Raw genomic sequence first — 15,423 nt, 5'->3', positions numbered from 1 at the left:
CTTCACAGTGCATGCGTCGATGACATCATAAATGGAGCACGTTTAGGAGATATTTCCACTACTTATAGGTAAGCCTTATTATAGGCTTACCTATAGGTAAATCTTACAAATGTGGGTTTACAACCACTTTAAGCATGACACTTGCTTACTACAAATCAGGATATTTTAGCCAAGGGATACTTCATACATATTCAAGGTGTGGCCAGTGTTGTGAAAGTGAACTCACAATAACAAGTTAAAGTGTTGGCAAATCATAAGTCAAGTGGTATTTTAGTTAAAAAATGTTTTCAATATAATAGGATTAGGTTAGGACCTTTGCTTGCTGTCTGTATCCCCACTGACAAGACTTGGTTTGGTGACCGGTCTCCTGGATCAGTAGGTTTTAGTGCTGTGATTTTAGTGATGTTAGATGTTGACATTCTGAAACCTTCTGTGTGCGGCATCATCCCAACCCCATCTTGATCCAGTGATGTGCACGAGAACAGCGGCTCTCCTGGGTCTCGCCATCCTCATTGGCTGAGACACAGCAGGGAGAGCCATTGTTGTCAATCGCCGCCAGTAAGGAGGGAGTGGCAGACAGGGCCTACCCTTGCTCTGTGTGTCTTTTTGGCACACAGATGCAGTTCGGGAGCGAGCACGCAGAAGTGCCTCCATAGCAAGTGGCTTGCTATGGGGGCACTCAGCAAGGGGGAGGGTCCAGGAGTGCTGACGGGGGACCCGAGAAGAGGAGGGGGCTGCTCTGTGCAAAACCACTACACAGAGCAGGTTAAATATGTTTATTATTAAAAAAAAGTGAGCCTTTGATATCCCTTTAAGGGCACCTAATAAGGTATGTATGCTGCAGCAGATGTCATTTCTTGTTAAGATTAAGTTGGGGTTGGGTTGGTGTGAGGATCGTTATGGTCAACTGTAAAGGGATTAAAGTGGTTGTAAAGTCAGAGGGTTTGTTTAATTTTAAAAAAAATAAAAAACTCAGCCCCCTAATACTTACTTGAGCCCCATCTTGATTCAGCAATGTTAGAGGAGAGTCTCAGTTTTCATCTTGAATAGAGTAAGGGAGGGTTATAACCTCTGTTAGTTTTTCATCTGTGTCCAATTGGGGAGATTTCCCATTACTTTTTGTCTCAAAACATGAATATAGAGGAAATCCTTGCTTGACAGCAAGGTCACCAGAACTATGGGGACACTAGATTTCCCCTCTATTACTGTTCTAAAGACAACCCGACATTTTGGATTTTCTTTCACTTTCGGTAACAATGGTAAACAGGACAAACAGAATCACAGCTCCCTGTGTCCATTCAGACATGGGGCCCGTGGCCCCGCCCCCCTCTCTCCGGATTGGCTGACTGACTTTGGTTGAGCCAATGGTGCCGCTGCTCTGTCTCAGCCAATTAGGAGTGAGAGTCTCGGACTGTCGAAGAACTCATGGACATCGCTTGACAGAGATGAAGCTCAGGTAAGTATTAGGGGGCTAAGGGGAACTGCTGCACACAGAATATTTTTATCTAAAAACCTCCTGCCTTTACAACCCCTTTAACTGTTATTCCCCATACACACGGTCGGACATTCCGACCACAAAATCCATCTGATTTTTTCTGACGGATTTTGGCCGAAAACTTGTCTTGCATACACACTGTCGCACAAAGTTGTCGGAATATCCGATCATTCGGAACGAGGTGACGTACAAAACGTACGATGGGACTACGTAGAGGCCAGTAGCCAAATTTTTTCTGAGCATGCGTGGCACTTTGTGCTTCGGAATTCTTTACACGCGATCAGAAAAAGTCTGATTGGATTTTGTTGTCGGAAAATTTAAGATCCAGCTCTCAAACTTTTTCCGTCAGAAATTCCGACAGAAAAAGTCTGATAGAGCCCACACACGATCGGATTTTCCGACAACATAATCCGATCTAACTTTTTCCGTCTGAATTTTCCGACCGTGTGTATGGGGCATTATGGTTCAGCTAGGGAAGGCTTACATTTTAAGGCTTGCTTAAGAAGTGTATCCCAAAGATTAGAGACGTTTAGGTAACCATTTTAGTTTTACTTTTGTCTTTTCCAAAAAACTCTGTGCAGACAGGCCCCATTGTCATGTTTCAAAACACTGTTGCAGCAGAGTCATTGAAAATATTAGTTGCTGCAAGTAGCATAGTTTGCAAACATAATATTTTATATCAATTACGATGACTTTGTAGACTATCAAGAGAAAAGCGAACACTGTGGGTTTAATTAAAGTTCACTGTCACCTTGCCAATCAGTTTAATAATATGCAGAAAATTCATACTTCCTGCCAAACAGCTACCCCTGCAGTTTTGCACTGAGATGCTCTGTAAAGCTAATGAGACACAGCAAAGCTGGCCTTGCTGTAGGACTCATTGTTTGTACTGGAACAAAGATAATTTCACTGAAATGTAAGAAAAAAGATCCAGGCAGTTTCTTTCACTATATCCTGTATGAACAATACAAAAATATATTATCGACAACTCCTAAATATCCTAAAGTCTACCCATTCTTGTAGATATTTTGTTATGGTATACTGTAGGTTATGCATACATACTAAGTAATATCATTAGCTGATTTTTGTACCTTGTTAGTCATTGATAAATGCAGAACGTTTAGAAAGAAAGTGTAGCATTACCGCCAGAGGGGCAGCTGGTAACAGGTTCCCCTATTTCTGCACAGCCAGGCATAAAGCATTTTCCACTTTCACCTGTGCACAAGAAAACAGTCTTTAAGCTTGGTTTTGTTGTTTTATTACGAATAATAACTTGGATGGGGTAAAGGGGTTATGGGACGCCCAGCATGAGCAAAGCAATGAATAGGAACAACTTCCTTCCTATGTACAAAATCCTGGACTGTTTTCCTTCCTGGACATCATCAGTCCTTAGTGATCAAAAAAAAAGCAGAAGTCCCTTGATGACTCGGAGCTCTCAGGCCCCTTTAGAAAATAGTACAGTATGTTGTAAACTGCATACAGGAGTATCTCCTCTCCTTTGTAGAACTGCTTCGAGCTCTACTGCCTGCAGGAACTACCAGCTTACCTGGCTGCTCTTAAGATCTCCCAGGGCAAAGGATAGGAAGGGTTAAGCACAGCGCTGCTGAAAGCTTGCTACATGTAGCAATCTCTCCCGTTGTGAATCACGAGAGTGCTGATGTGCTCACTCTGTCCTCCTTGCTTGGGGCTGCTCTCTGCAATTCCATTGCACAGACAGGTAAGTATAACATGTTTGTTATAAAAAATAAAATAAAATGAGGACCTTAAGCTCACTCTAACCTCCATGGTCGTATGATTATGTCTGATTTTAGAATGCCAAAGTGATACATTGTTTTGCATGGAAATTTGGCGTTTTATATTGTAGGCCTGTAATTCTTAGGAATAACTCACTTAAATCTGTCCAAACAAGAGTCTAGTAGACATTTGGGTTTGATAAAGTTTGAAACACAAAATCATAAATTATAATATAATAATTAACTATAAATAATAACATAATAATAATACATTTTATTCAATAATGTAATCAAGTCAAAAACACTGACATTTGTCCAAACAAGGGCGCAATATTACTAGTCACTGCATATTGGTTTAATAAACATCCCGGTATGAAAAATTGTGAAACATGGGACTGCACAAAGTCAGACGTCACAATCAGGACAATGGAACCTGGTTTCCTTTCCGATTTTGTGTTCTCTGTCATCTGGCTTCGAGCAAAAAACCATGCACATCCTTGTAGGTGCTGACTTTTGCTCGCTGTGTTGACACAAAGATCAGTTCAGAAACTTTCCAAAAGTCAGAATGGATTACAGGCTTGTCACTCTCTTTTTTGAGCAGAATGTAGTCATTCCACAAGCATTACTTAAGAAAATGTAATGAAGATCTTTTTGTAGTACTTTTTTTGCAGTTTCCTCATTGCTGGATAGAATGTCTTCCTTGGTCATTAGGCACACATTTTTCTTGTAACGCCATCGCAGTGCCATAATTTTGCCTTTCTGCGAGGCAACCATTTCTCCAGTCTTCAGCTTCTTATTGCCGAACATTGGCGGCATGTCACACCAGTTAACCCTAACAGATCCATTGGCATTTGTTTTGTTCTGCAGAAGAAACTAATAATGTTTAGGAGATATGTAAAAGTTGACGGTTGTTACACAATAGCCCTGATTTAGCAATGGCTCAATCAGTGAAAGAACAGAAGATGTTGCCATTCCATACTTTCTGTATTTTTGGTTGAATTTTATTCCTTTCCCGGTGTATAGGACTGAGTTCCAAATGTAGCCAGTTAACAATTCGCAAAGCATGAAGGATTTTATGCCAAATCATACTCTGTTTGTTGCAATGTATTGTATCCTGCTGAGCCTTCCCGTGTAGGCCATTATACTTTCATCTATGCTAATATCTCTTTCTGACACATAGTTCAGTTGGAAATATTTTGGAATCATTTGAGATACTTCCCAAATTTTCCCCACCACTCGCTGAAGTATTATTAGGCTCAGAAATTTTCTAAATGTCATCTTTGGTCACTGGTTCCCACTTTCTACTTCTGGAAAACTTCCAACGCATTGTAGCTTGTTGCTCTTGGTACTGGTTTGTCTCCGTAACTATATAGTTGTAGGTATGCCAAGGGATTGTCATCTTCAAAATCCACTTTCATACCAGGTGCTCCAGTAAATGGGAATCTTTGGGGCACTGCGTGATCCGTACCGCAGTCAATAGAGCACCATGTTCGCACATCACTGAGCTCAGTCGCAGAATTGTCGCTGTCGTCACTTTCCATGTCTGATGACAAATTTCCACACAAATCACTAGTGCTGAATTCGGCAAGTGATTCTAATTCGCTATTGCTGTTTTGAAGCTGGTCATTCTCAAGTTTCAAGGCAGAATTACTGTCAGAAAGAACAGTAAAACTGCAGGCAGGGCACTGGACAAAGCACTGGGGACAAACTGAGGTCAAATAATTTGATACAGTAATGTAATCCAATAAGATTACAATGTATTGTGTATGTGTTGTTTTATACTTTTTGTAATTGCCACCTGTTCCGCCCCCAATGCGTTGCGATGCTCACAGGGAACAGAACCTGGAATACAGAGCAAATGTGCGGTTCACAGTAGTAAGTGTTCAACGGCCACATTCTTAAACCCTAGCAGAAGGTGATGGACCCACTGGTAGTGAAAAAAAGGAATGGTGGGGCCACAGATGTTGAATTGTAGGGTGGGTACTTTGCAGACTAAGTCTGCAATAATGTTTAAAGGTGCTGTGCATATTTTCACTTTATTACTAAACCCCTGTTCTGTTTCAAGTACCGCATTATGCCTTGACATACCTCCTTTGGACCCCAGTCCACCTGGACAGTATGATCAGCTGCTGAATATGCTCCCTCCACAGATAGCTTAAAGAAGGGCACCAGTCGTTTTTCTGAAAGTCAGCAGCTACTAAAACTGTAATAAACAGGCACTGCCTGGTCCCAGGATCCAGTGCCGAAGACAGCGCCGGCAACTGTGGGAACTTGGCTGTGACAGTTGCGGCTCTACAGCTGGCTCTCCACTGCGTGAACCAGATTGCGAATGGTCCTGCTGTCTTCTGGGACACGTGGCTTGTCCCAAAAGACTGTGGGGAAGGAAGGGGGAGGAGAACGTCTGGTCTGCTCGGGTCCCCTAGGCAATCCGAGTTGAATTAGGTGCTGGTACCTGTCTAAACCATGTACCTGCTCCCTTCCTCACCCCAAAAAATTGCCCTTGTTGAAGAGGAGTTGTGGAGGAGGCCTTAGAGCAGAACTTCCTCTTTTGGATGAAGTTCTGCTTTAACTCTTCAATAAGACACGGACGATTAATCCAATATAATTTCACTTCTTAAACTTCATGTGAAGTGTAAAAAGACAATAATCTTTGCAGTCTTTGAAAGATAGCAGCTCACTGAGGGAACATAAAAAGAGAGGGTCTGTCTAAAGGACTAAACTAACTAGCCCCAACAGAGAGGGGAGCTGGGTCATACCACTGATATATGCATAAATAAACACGTAATAACACTGAATGGCCACTAGGCGTCATTAATTCATTAATGATGCAAAACAACACAACAGTAATGGATACACCATTGGTGTGACAGAACAACGCCACCTAAGGCTAGGTTTACATTTATGCATGTTTTTGAGGCCCATTTTCCAGCGTGTTCAGCATTTTTTCAAGCTTGTTTTTCATGTATTTTTAATAAGTTTTTATTGTGTTGTGTGGATTTGGAATGTGTTAATGTTGCTAGGAGCAGGTGCCTGTTGTCATGCAGTAAAACGCAACAAAAAGGTACCAAAAACGCATGTACATATGCCTTTCATCTTTTTTTGATGCAATTTCATTGCAGTCTATGGAGCCAAAAAAGCACTGTGCTGCTTTTAAAAAGGTCCCTGCACCTTTCCAAAAACACACCAGTGGAAACTGCATAAATGTGAACGTGACCCATAGAAACTAATGCTAAATGGACTGTAGTGTGTTTCTGCACATCTGCAAACGCACTGCAAAACACATAGGTGTAAACCTAGCCTAACATGATGCAGACTTTAGTTTTGCTTTAAGGTAAAACATGTAAACATATAAAAAGGTGCCTAGAACGTAACCTGTTGGCTGGGGATAAAAATAAAATGTTCAAGAGTACTTAAGTAAAAAATATGTTTTTAATTGTATTTTTAATGCTGACAATACTAAATAAAGAAATATTTACAAACCACTTTACTTTGATTGTAAACCAGCTTGGTATAAATAGAGTTATTAATGTCTGAGTGTGTTAAATACTTCAGCATTTGTTTCCATTCATAATTTGCAATGATACATTTACATGGAGGGAGATGTATATACCAGTACTTTTTTATTTATCAAGGTTGTGCTTTGTGTTTAATAGTGCTTGCTGCAAGATCATTTTGCTTTGCAGACAATCTGCAAATGGTATATTATTGGCCAAAAGTTAAAATGAATCCTTTATTTACAGTACAGTTTCCATTTTATAAATCTGACCTCACGTATGAAATTACTTTAGAGTAAAGTTGTATTAAGTACAGGCTTACTTAACCAATCCACAGGCATCCCAAGGCACTTCCTCACTCTACTCCCTACACCCAAATCTAGGCCAGAGCCCCAAGAAAAAATTTACATTCACATTTGGTTTCCACAACTCAGTGTTCAGTGCCTAAGCAGCCAGTTGTACTGTCACATAAATATTCATAGCCATTTACAGATGCCAACTTTTTTAAAGACAGGAAATTGTCTGCTGGATGTCTTCTGGATTTAAAGTTAATATTAAATAATAGAGTACTAAACGGGAGGAGGAAGTCATTTGAGGAGTAGTTCTGAGAACTGATTTGGGGACATTTTAATTGGTGGTATTCTCAAGAGTTATAAGATGTTAGTCGGTTATTTAGCCCAGCCTTGTGAACCTGCAATTCTCATATCATTTTGAGGTGAACTGACAGGGCTCATCCTTATGGTAAATAACATCAGAATATTATTAGACCCATAATATTTCTATATCATATCTTTTAGGTCATTTCAACTACTAAAGAGAAATTGAAAGGCACGGTCGAACTAAAAACCTTGAAGATTCCAGAAGATGCAAAACCTTCTCAAGTAGTAGGCTCAATAATGTCACGTGAAAAGTTTTTATCAAATAAAAAAATACAGTTCCAAATTTCTCAGGAAGAGCCCAACAGCCATTTTGTCATTGAAAATTCCTCAGGAGATTTATACCTCTCCAGACCACTAGATTATGAAACAAGCCAAAACTACCTTTTACTCATTAACATACAGGACCATACCAAGATTCCTCCGCAAAACCATTCTGTCATCCTAAAGATTGAAATAGAAGATCAGAATGATCACTATCCTGTCTTTCCTCACCCCATGGTAGTCATTGGCTTTGAAGAGAATGTACCTATAGGAACCGTCTTGTATACATTCGAAGCAAAAGATGGAGATGGGAATGTACCAAACAACAAAGTTAAATATTCATTAAAAACAGATGGACCTGGAGAATACCCTTTCTTTATTCACGAATGGGATGGAAGCTTGATCACAGACAAAGAACTGGACAGAGAGGCGGTTGAATCATATGTATTTACAGTAATTGCAACAGATCAGGCCGCTAACATAACACAGCGTCGACACGGTTCACTGACAGCTCAGATTATCATTCAAGACGTCAATGACAACAGTCCAAATTTCCTATCATCTCCAGCTGCCTTTGTTATGGAGGATGCAGAAATTGGCTCGCTTATACATCATGTAGTAGCCGAAGATCCGGATGAGGGAAGGAATGGAAAAATAACCTTTTACATCATGGATGGGAATTCAGAGCAAGTTTTCTTGCTGGACCAAACAACAGGTATTGTACTTAATTTTTCAAGGGAGACAATTTTCCTTGGACTCAAATATGACAGTAGATACATTTGCAACTTGGTGGTTGAAAAGGGAAAATGTGTTTCTGGAACAAGTATTTCAGATGATCCATTTTCCCACTTCTAACTGTTCGTGCAGATGCCTGGACCTATTCTTGGCTAAGAAAATGCTCAACACATCTGGGTTTAGTTTATGTAAAATATCATAATGAAATAATGATAATAAATGGTCTGTGCATGGTAAGGTATAATCACCAATAGCTGACAGTTTATTCTGCTGCTTGTTAACGCTGACTTTATTGTTATGTAGTATGTGAATAACATTGTCTAATTTTAAATATAGCTGCAGTGGAATGATTGACTGCGACAGACAGCACTTTACGTTGACCGACAATAACAATGAAAAGTATGCTGCAAAGGGATGCAGCATTAATCATTCTTAAAACTCTTAGAAGCTTACAAAGTAATTTTTTTTCAGATACCAACTGCATTTTATGTAGAAGAATGCTAAACAAAACTCCAATGAGGCAATCTCCATTTATTTTCACACTTCGTTATCTAATCGTGTCAATGGCTTCTGGATTATTCCTTAGTTTATTTTCAATACTGTATATTTTCAAGAACAGGCAAGTGCTTTTAATAAAAGAGAGCGACATGAAGGAATATATTATGTCATTATACATTATAACTTAGATTTCCATAACTCATACAGTAATAGTGTCAACATTAAAACTAGAGACCAAAAAACTAGGTACATGAGTAAAGTAATCCTTAAAAAGGAACTCCTCATATATGACCTGGTTCTCTCTTTAGCAGGGTCCCAACCCTTGGCCTTTGGCTTCTGATCCCCCAGACCACTTTACACAGTACCTCTATGTTTCCAGTTGCAGTTCTCTCTCAACTCACTCGGCTCTTTTTGCACCCTGCTGTCTGGACCTACTCCCTAGCTTCTCGGTATGAGTCCTCCTGACACCTAGGCACTCTCACCCCTCCAAGACTTTCAGATTTCCTCAGTCCCCTGGACTCACCTAGTCAGCTTGGCTCTCCCTGACTCATGTAGCCTTCATAATTCTCACAGCCCTATAGACAATGAATCTCTCCTCCAGCATGTGCTGGAGGAGAGCTGTCTCATGAGTGGAACACACCTGTCTCCTAACGAGAGTGGTCCATCATTATAAGAGCTGTGCACGCTGCACTCACAGCCTGATGGTCTCCTGCAAGATCGGGATACTGGATTGGGTATTTCTTCCCTCCAATTTTTTTTTTAAATATCCAGAACCCAATCTGGGAATATCAAAACCCAGGGAAAGTTTAACACATTTTTTTGTTCAGAATCAATATTTCTGAGCCCCAAATTCTGCAAATGGGTCATGTCTACTTCCCTTTTCAAATTGGCAGGGCTTTGCACTATCACACCGCCCCTGAGTGGTATTTCTGCACTAAACTAGAATTCCAATGAGAATTCAAAGCAGATGCTGATTTATAATGTTTTTACCACTATACACCCTCAGGGAAATAAAGGTGGCATAAAAGTGGCATTGCCTAATTATTAGCTTTTTTTGGAAATTTGAAAACAAAAAATATGGACATTGAAAAATCTGGAAAACAAAAGTGGCAAGTCTTGGAAAGAAATGGGGAAGATTTACATGCAACTAATTATGTATGTCAATGTTAGAAATACAATTAAAATGTCTTGATATATGTTTTAAAGTAAATTAATCTACCATTCATTCCCATTTTTTCCCTTTGAACTGTAACGAAGAATAAAATCAGTAACATAATAATATAGAACATGCTGCACTTACAAAAACATAAATGTCTTAATGTAGCCAGAGCTTGCATACTGGCTAAATGAGAAAACCATTACTCACCTTTTCCCAGTCACTGGGTTTGCGCAGTTAACAAAACTCAAAAGATAGCTGTCCTTATTGCATTAGATGCCAAGAGGAGAAATTCAGGAAAATATTGTTCTACTGTCAGGATTTAAAATGAACTCCTGAATACAGGTCCCTTTACTGAATGCTAAATTCTACAAGCGTGCCACAGGGCCCTCTTGTGTTTCCAGCTTACCTGTTCTTACAGTTACCCATCTTTCCTCTTAGCGCCACACTTTTTTTTCTTCTTTCCCCTCTTCTCCTTTTTTTCTAGGCTTTCACCCCCACATTAAACATTTTATTCCTCTATAGAACTCCAACCCTATCTTTGCTCTCCCTTCCCTTCCACCTAACCCAGAGCTCTAGTCACCCACCTTCTTTCCTTAGTTTAACTTTTACTGCCAATCAGTGGCGGCCGGTCCATAAGGGGCACCTCCCTCCCAAAGTTCCCAAAGTTAGTTTGCCAAAGAAGAAAGCTACTTTAAGAGGTTAAGAAATGTTAGTCATATGATCATTTATTTAAAAATAAATTGTTCTATGTGCCTGCACTGTGAGGGGCACCAGACTAATGGGTGTCTATTAGGTCCGTACATTTTTTGCAAGCATGCGATTTGAGGCTGAGGTTCCATTTGGATTGTTTTAGGTTGTCCTTGGGGCGCAGAGTACTGCACCCCAAACCCTTCTACTTTTGATTTTAGCATATCAATATATGTAAATGCGTCACTTCCAGTTTCCGGCTTCTAATCCCATGGAATGCACGGTGTCCTCTGGTGAGTGATGACCTGGAGGGGTTTGTTTACGCCCCCCCCCAAAAAAAAAAACCTTTTTAAAGATGTGCATTTGTATATTTGAACCAGCCATTTAAAGATTTGCATTTGTATATTTGAAACAAAATGTCTGAAGGTTCAGTTTGCAATGTACATTAGCTTACTTGCCAAACCCGTGCCCATCACACAATGTTTAAAGTGGAAAATGGTGGCTGTGTCTATGTTGTTTGTCACTTAAAAGAAAAGTATGTTTTTTTTTTCAGATTCATACTTACCTAGGTGGATGCAGCATCAGACTGATGCTGCACCTGTCCCCCGCCATCTCTGCACTGTGAACCAAGCCACCAAACATCAACAATGGCTCAGTTCTCACAGATCCCCGAGAGGAGAACTGCTGGCTGTCAGTCAGTGTCTCTCCTCTTTGCTCCTCCATGCTCATTGGAGCACTGAGCTGTGGAGGGGCAGGAAGCGGTCATCTCAGCGGCTCGCTGAGAGGCTGAGACTGCCATCAGTCAAGGTAGCTGGCAGATCCAGACTTTGGAAGTCGGGTTGACACGCTGCCTCTACTGATGGCAGTGACAGATTCAGTCCACTCTCCACACTAAAAAACGAGTCACAGGAGTGCAAAACAAATTGCACTCCTGTGACCCAGAGGAGAAGCCCAGTCAAACAAGCTCAGGCTGGACTTCTCCTTTAATTTTTTTTTTTTTTTAAGTTTTAAAATGTTTATTCAAAAAATATAACAGTTGTACTAAAATGGGAAAGACCATATGAGGAGCTGGTGCAATATGAGGGAAATCTCCATCATAAACATAAAGGAGACAAAACAAACAAAACAGAGGAATGAACCGGTTTTGGTAGGTAAAACTATTCTAAATTACTCTGCATAAAGTCATCCCCCGTTCGCCCTTCGCACCCCAAATGGGAGCCTGCTGTGCTTGGGGCAACTGGGGGTACAACCAGGAACTGCAGGGAGAGGGCCAGGACGCTCCCCTGCCTGCGATATATACCACAGTGGGAGTCATGTTAAGTATATAAACATGGTATTAACAATAGAAACTTGTGGTGCTCAAATTGAGATCATAGAGGAGGGTACAAAAAAAATCTCCTCTTTTTTTTCCACCAAATGAGTAAGTACATTTGACTGATGAGCCATTCTGGAGTGTTAGCAAACTCCAGAACGTGTAGTAGGCTAGTTCAACCTAAGGTTGATCATAGGGTAGAATGAAAGAAATTTGCGGGAAGAGGAAGAGTGAGGGGTAAAGAGAGAGTTGGAAGAAAGAGGTTTGAGAGAGAAGAAAAAAGGGGAGAGGGGAACCTTGGCAGAGGGTAGAGGATGCAGGCCAGCAGCATACCTTGCTCAGGTTTAAGTAGGCTTCTGCTCCTTAGGGAAGTAGAGAGATTCCTATATATTTGGCCCAGGGTACCCAAGTGAGTCTAAATTTCTCTGATGTGTCGAGCATGGTGTTAGAAATTTTTTCCTGAGACATAATCCAGGAAATCTTTTGTTTAGTTAGGTGGAAGGAGATTTAGGGGGACTTCCATGCACGGGCTATTGTAATCTTGGCCCCCAGGATGATAAAGTGGCTTAGGGATTGGGTCAATTTGGGTACATCAGGGATTCAGCTATTAAGGAGTTCTATAATATATTATATATCCAGTGGATTTTCGGATTAGATTAAAGATTCTGTTCTAGTACTTATTCTGGGACATTCCCATAAAGTGTGCAGGAGGGAATCTATGTGGCCAAATCCTCTAAAGCAATGTGGAGAGGACTGAGGGTAAAATTTGGTGAGACAGGTGGGGACCAGTGGGAAATGACTTTGAGGTCCACCTCCACAAGGAAACTATTGAGGACTCCCCTGTAGGAGCAGGCAAAATCTGTGTGCCATTCATCCAGGTTCCACTCAAACTGGAGCTCTTGCTCCCATTTCAGCATGTAGGTCGCTTTCTCCAAGGGTTCATCTAAAGCTGAATAGATTAGGGAGATTCCCCCTCTCACGCTCAAGGCAGAGGAACAACAAAGCTCATATTGAGTTACAGAGAGCGGGTTCTCAGAACTCTTCCACACCTGGCGCAAGAAATGTATAGAAATGCAATAGCTAAGTGTGATAGGGCCGTTATCATTGAAATATTGCCCTGTTCTGTATGGGGGGGGGGCAGGGGGTTATGGAAAATATGCGCCCGGGGATGCCAGGCCGATGTCAGAAAGTGTTGTTTTTGTAGGGAATCACATAGGGTCATTGAATGTGAGAGCGTGGGAGAAAGAATTGGGGGTCGATCTTTCTGTGGGCTCCAGATTAAGAGATCTAGGGTATGGTTGGGGGTCGCCTGTGTTTCTGTGTCTACCCAGTCTGGTTTTCGGGCCTTTGGAATAAATGACAAAGAATTGGCAGAGTTGGGCAGTATGATAATACCACCATAGATTAGGAAGTCCTAGTCCCCCTTTTTTCCTGATTCTAAATAGAACCATTTTGGATAGACGTTGTCCCTTACTACCCCAGATTAAACGTATATAATCGCCGACTGCAGTTTATCTAGGAGACGCTTTGTTATGGGTATGGGGAGGGAGCAGAGGTACAGTATTCTGAGCAGTCATCTTGACTGGATTAACTCTTCCCAGCCAGGACATTTTATATAGGGACCATTGAGAGAGGTCTTCTGACAATCTCTTAAACATAGTGGGGTAATTGCATTGGTGTAATAGCTCAATTTTAGAAGTGAGATGAATGCCCAGGTAGGGGACAGAGTATGGGCTCCAGGAGAAGGGGAAATGTTTTTTTAATCTATCAACTAGGTCTTGGGGGGTGGAGATGTTTAGGGCTGTTGATTTGGTCATGTTAACTTTCAGGCCTGAAACTGATCCAAATGTTTTTAGGAGGTCAGGGAATATTGGGGGTGGAGATGGCAAAAAGAAGAACATTGTTGGTGAATAATGCACATTTGTGGGTCAACTGACGACATTTTACCCCATGTATGTCCGCGTGTTGTCTGATAGCTAATGCCAAATATTCTATTGCAATGGCGAAAAGAATGGGGGAAAGGGGGCATCCTTGCCTGGTACCTTTCAGGATGGGGAATTGGTCAGAGAAGTGACTTTGTAGTTTGATTTGGGCTTTAGGGGAAGAATAGAGGGCTTCCAGGGTTCTCATAAATTACAGGCCGCAACCCCATTTTTGTAAGATGGTGAAGAGGTAGGGACAGGTGACCGTATCAAAGGCCTTTTGGAGATCTATGGAAAGGATATATCCCTCATGGAATGGGTCTCCATCCCAAGAGGATTGCATAAGGGAAATTAAGTCCACCGCTCTCCTAATCTGGTCCGGCCCCTGCCTCCCAGGGATAAATCCCGCCTGATCCTTATGGATATAGGTATCGATGAAGGAAGCCAGTCTATTAACTAAGATTTTCGTCATAATCTTTAAATAGTTATTAATTAACTAAATTGATCTCTAATTCCCCACTTCACCGGGATCTTTACCCTGTTTGGGAATAACAGTGATATAAGCTAAGTTCCGGGGGGAGCCCTCGTGCAGGGAGTTGTAGAGACGGATGAGGAGAGAGGACTTCAGAAAATTTGGGGTTATAATGAGCCGAGAAGCCATCAAGGCCTGGGGCTGAGCCTTTTTTAAGATTTTTAATGACCTCTAGAACTTCATTTTCGTGGAAGGGAGATTCTAGAATGGAGCCGTGTGAATCTGAGAGTTTGGGGAGTTTTATGTCCTCCAGGAAGTATTTAATAGAGTTAGAGTTATTCGGGTCATGTGCGGAGTAAAGTTTGGAGTAAAAAGAGTGAAACGTTTCCAGAATTCCTTTGGGGTTCTGGGTCAGGGTACCTGATAGAGATTTGAATTTGGGGAGGGAAAAAGTTTTTATTCTGGGGGAAAGTTTGGCCGCCAAGTGTGGGCCAATTTTGTCGGCCTGCAAATAGAATCTGCCACTCACCCAGCTAAAATGTTTGTCCGCATTGGTGATCAGGACTAGATTCAGGGCCACTCTAGTAGATTCTAGATTTGCATCAGAAGTAGGGTTACGCTTGTGGGATTGGGTGAGGGATTTGAAGTTTTTTTCTAGTTTTTCTATATCTGACTTCTTTTCTCTTTTTAATTTGGAAGCAAGCTGGATCATTTTACCCTTTTAAATCCCTTACCCCCCCATAGGAATTCCCAAATTCCCTTTTGAAGCATAGTACAATGAACTGGGTTGGAAAGGAGGGATTCACTAAGGCGCCATTGGGGGGAGTCCTGGAGGGGAAAAAGGAGCTGGTGGTTCTCATGATAACCAAAGAGTGGTCTGACCAGGGTACCTCATGAATTGATGCGTGTGTGGCTCTCCGAGTTGGAGATAAAGATATGATCGATTCTGGCTTACGTCTTGTGTGGGGCCGAGTTATGTGTATAGTCTTTGACTGT

The 15,423-nt window shown here is 41.3% G+C and overlaps 1 protein-coding gene across 1 annotated transcript in view; it reads left to right on the top strand.

The window, feature by feature from the left end:
• DCHS2 (dachsous cadherin-related 2) overlaps positions 1-15,423 on the top strand; it is a 408,274-nt gene that overhangs the window by 329,513 nt on the left and 63,338 nt on the right. Inside the window, exon 9 of the mRNA XM_077477070.1 lies at positions 7,520-8,357. Coding sequence (XP_077333196.1) covers positions 7,520-8,357 — 838 coding nt within the window. The remainder of the gene's footprint in view (positions 1-7,519; positions 8,358-15,423) is intronic.

Source organism: Lithobates pipiens, unplaced genomic scaffold (assembly GCF_037356315.1).
Source record: "Lithobates pipiens isolate NorthernLeopardFrog02 unplaced genomic scaffold, aLitPip1_a1.2 Scaffold_13, whole genome shotgun sequence".
NCBI classification, from domain to species: Eukaryota; Metazoa; Chordata; class Amphibia; order Anura; family Ranidae; genus Lithobates; species Lithobates pipiens.
Note: the sequence above shows the minus strand (reverse complement) of the source record. Positions and strands in the feature narration are given on the sequence as shown.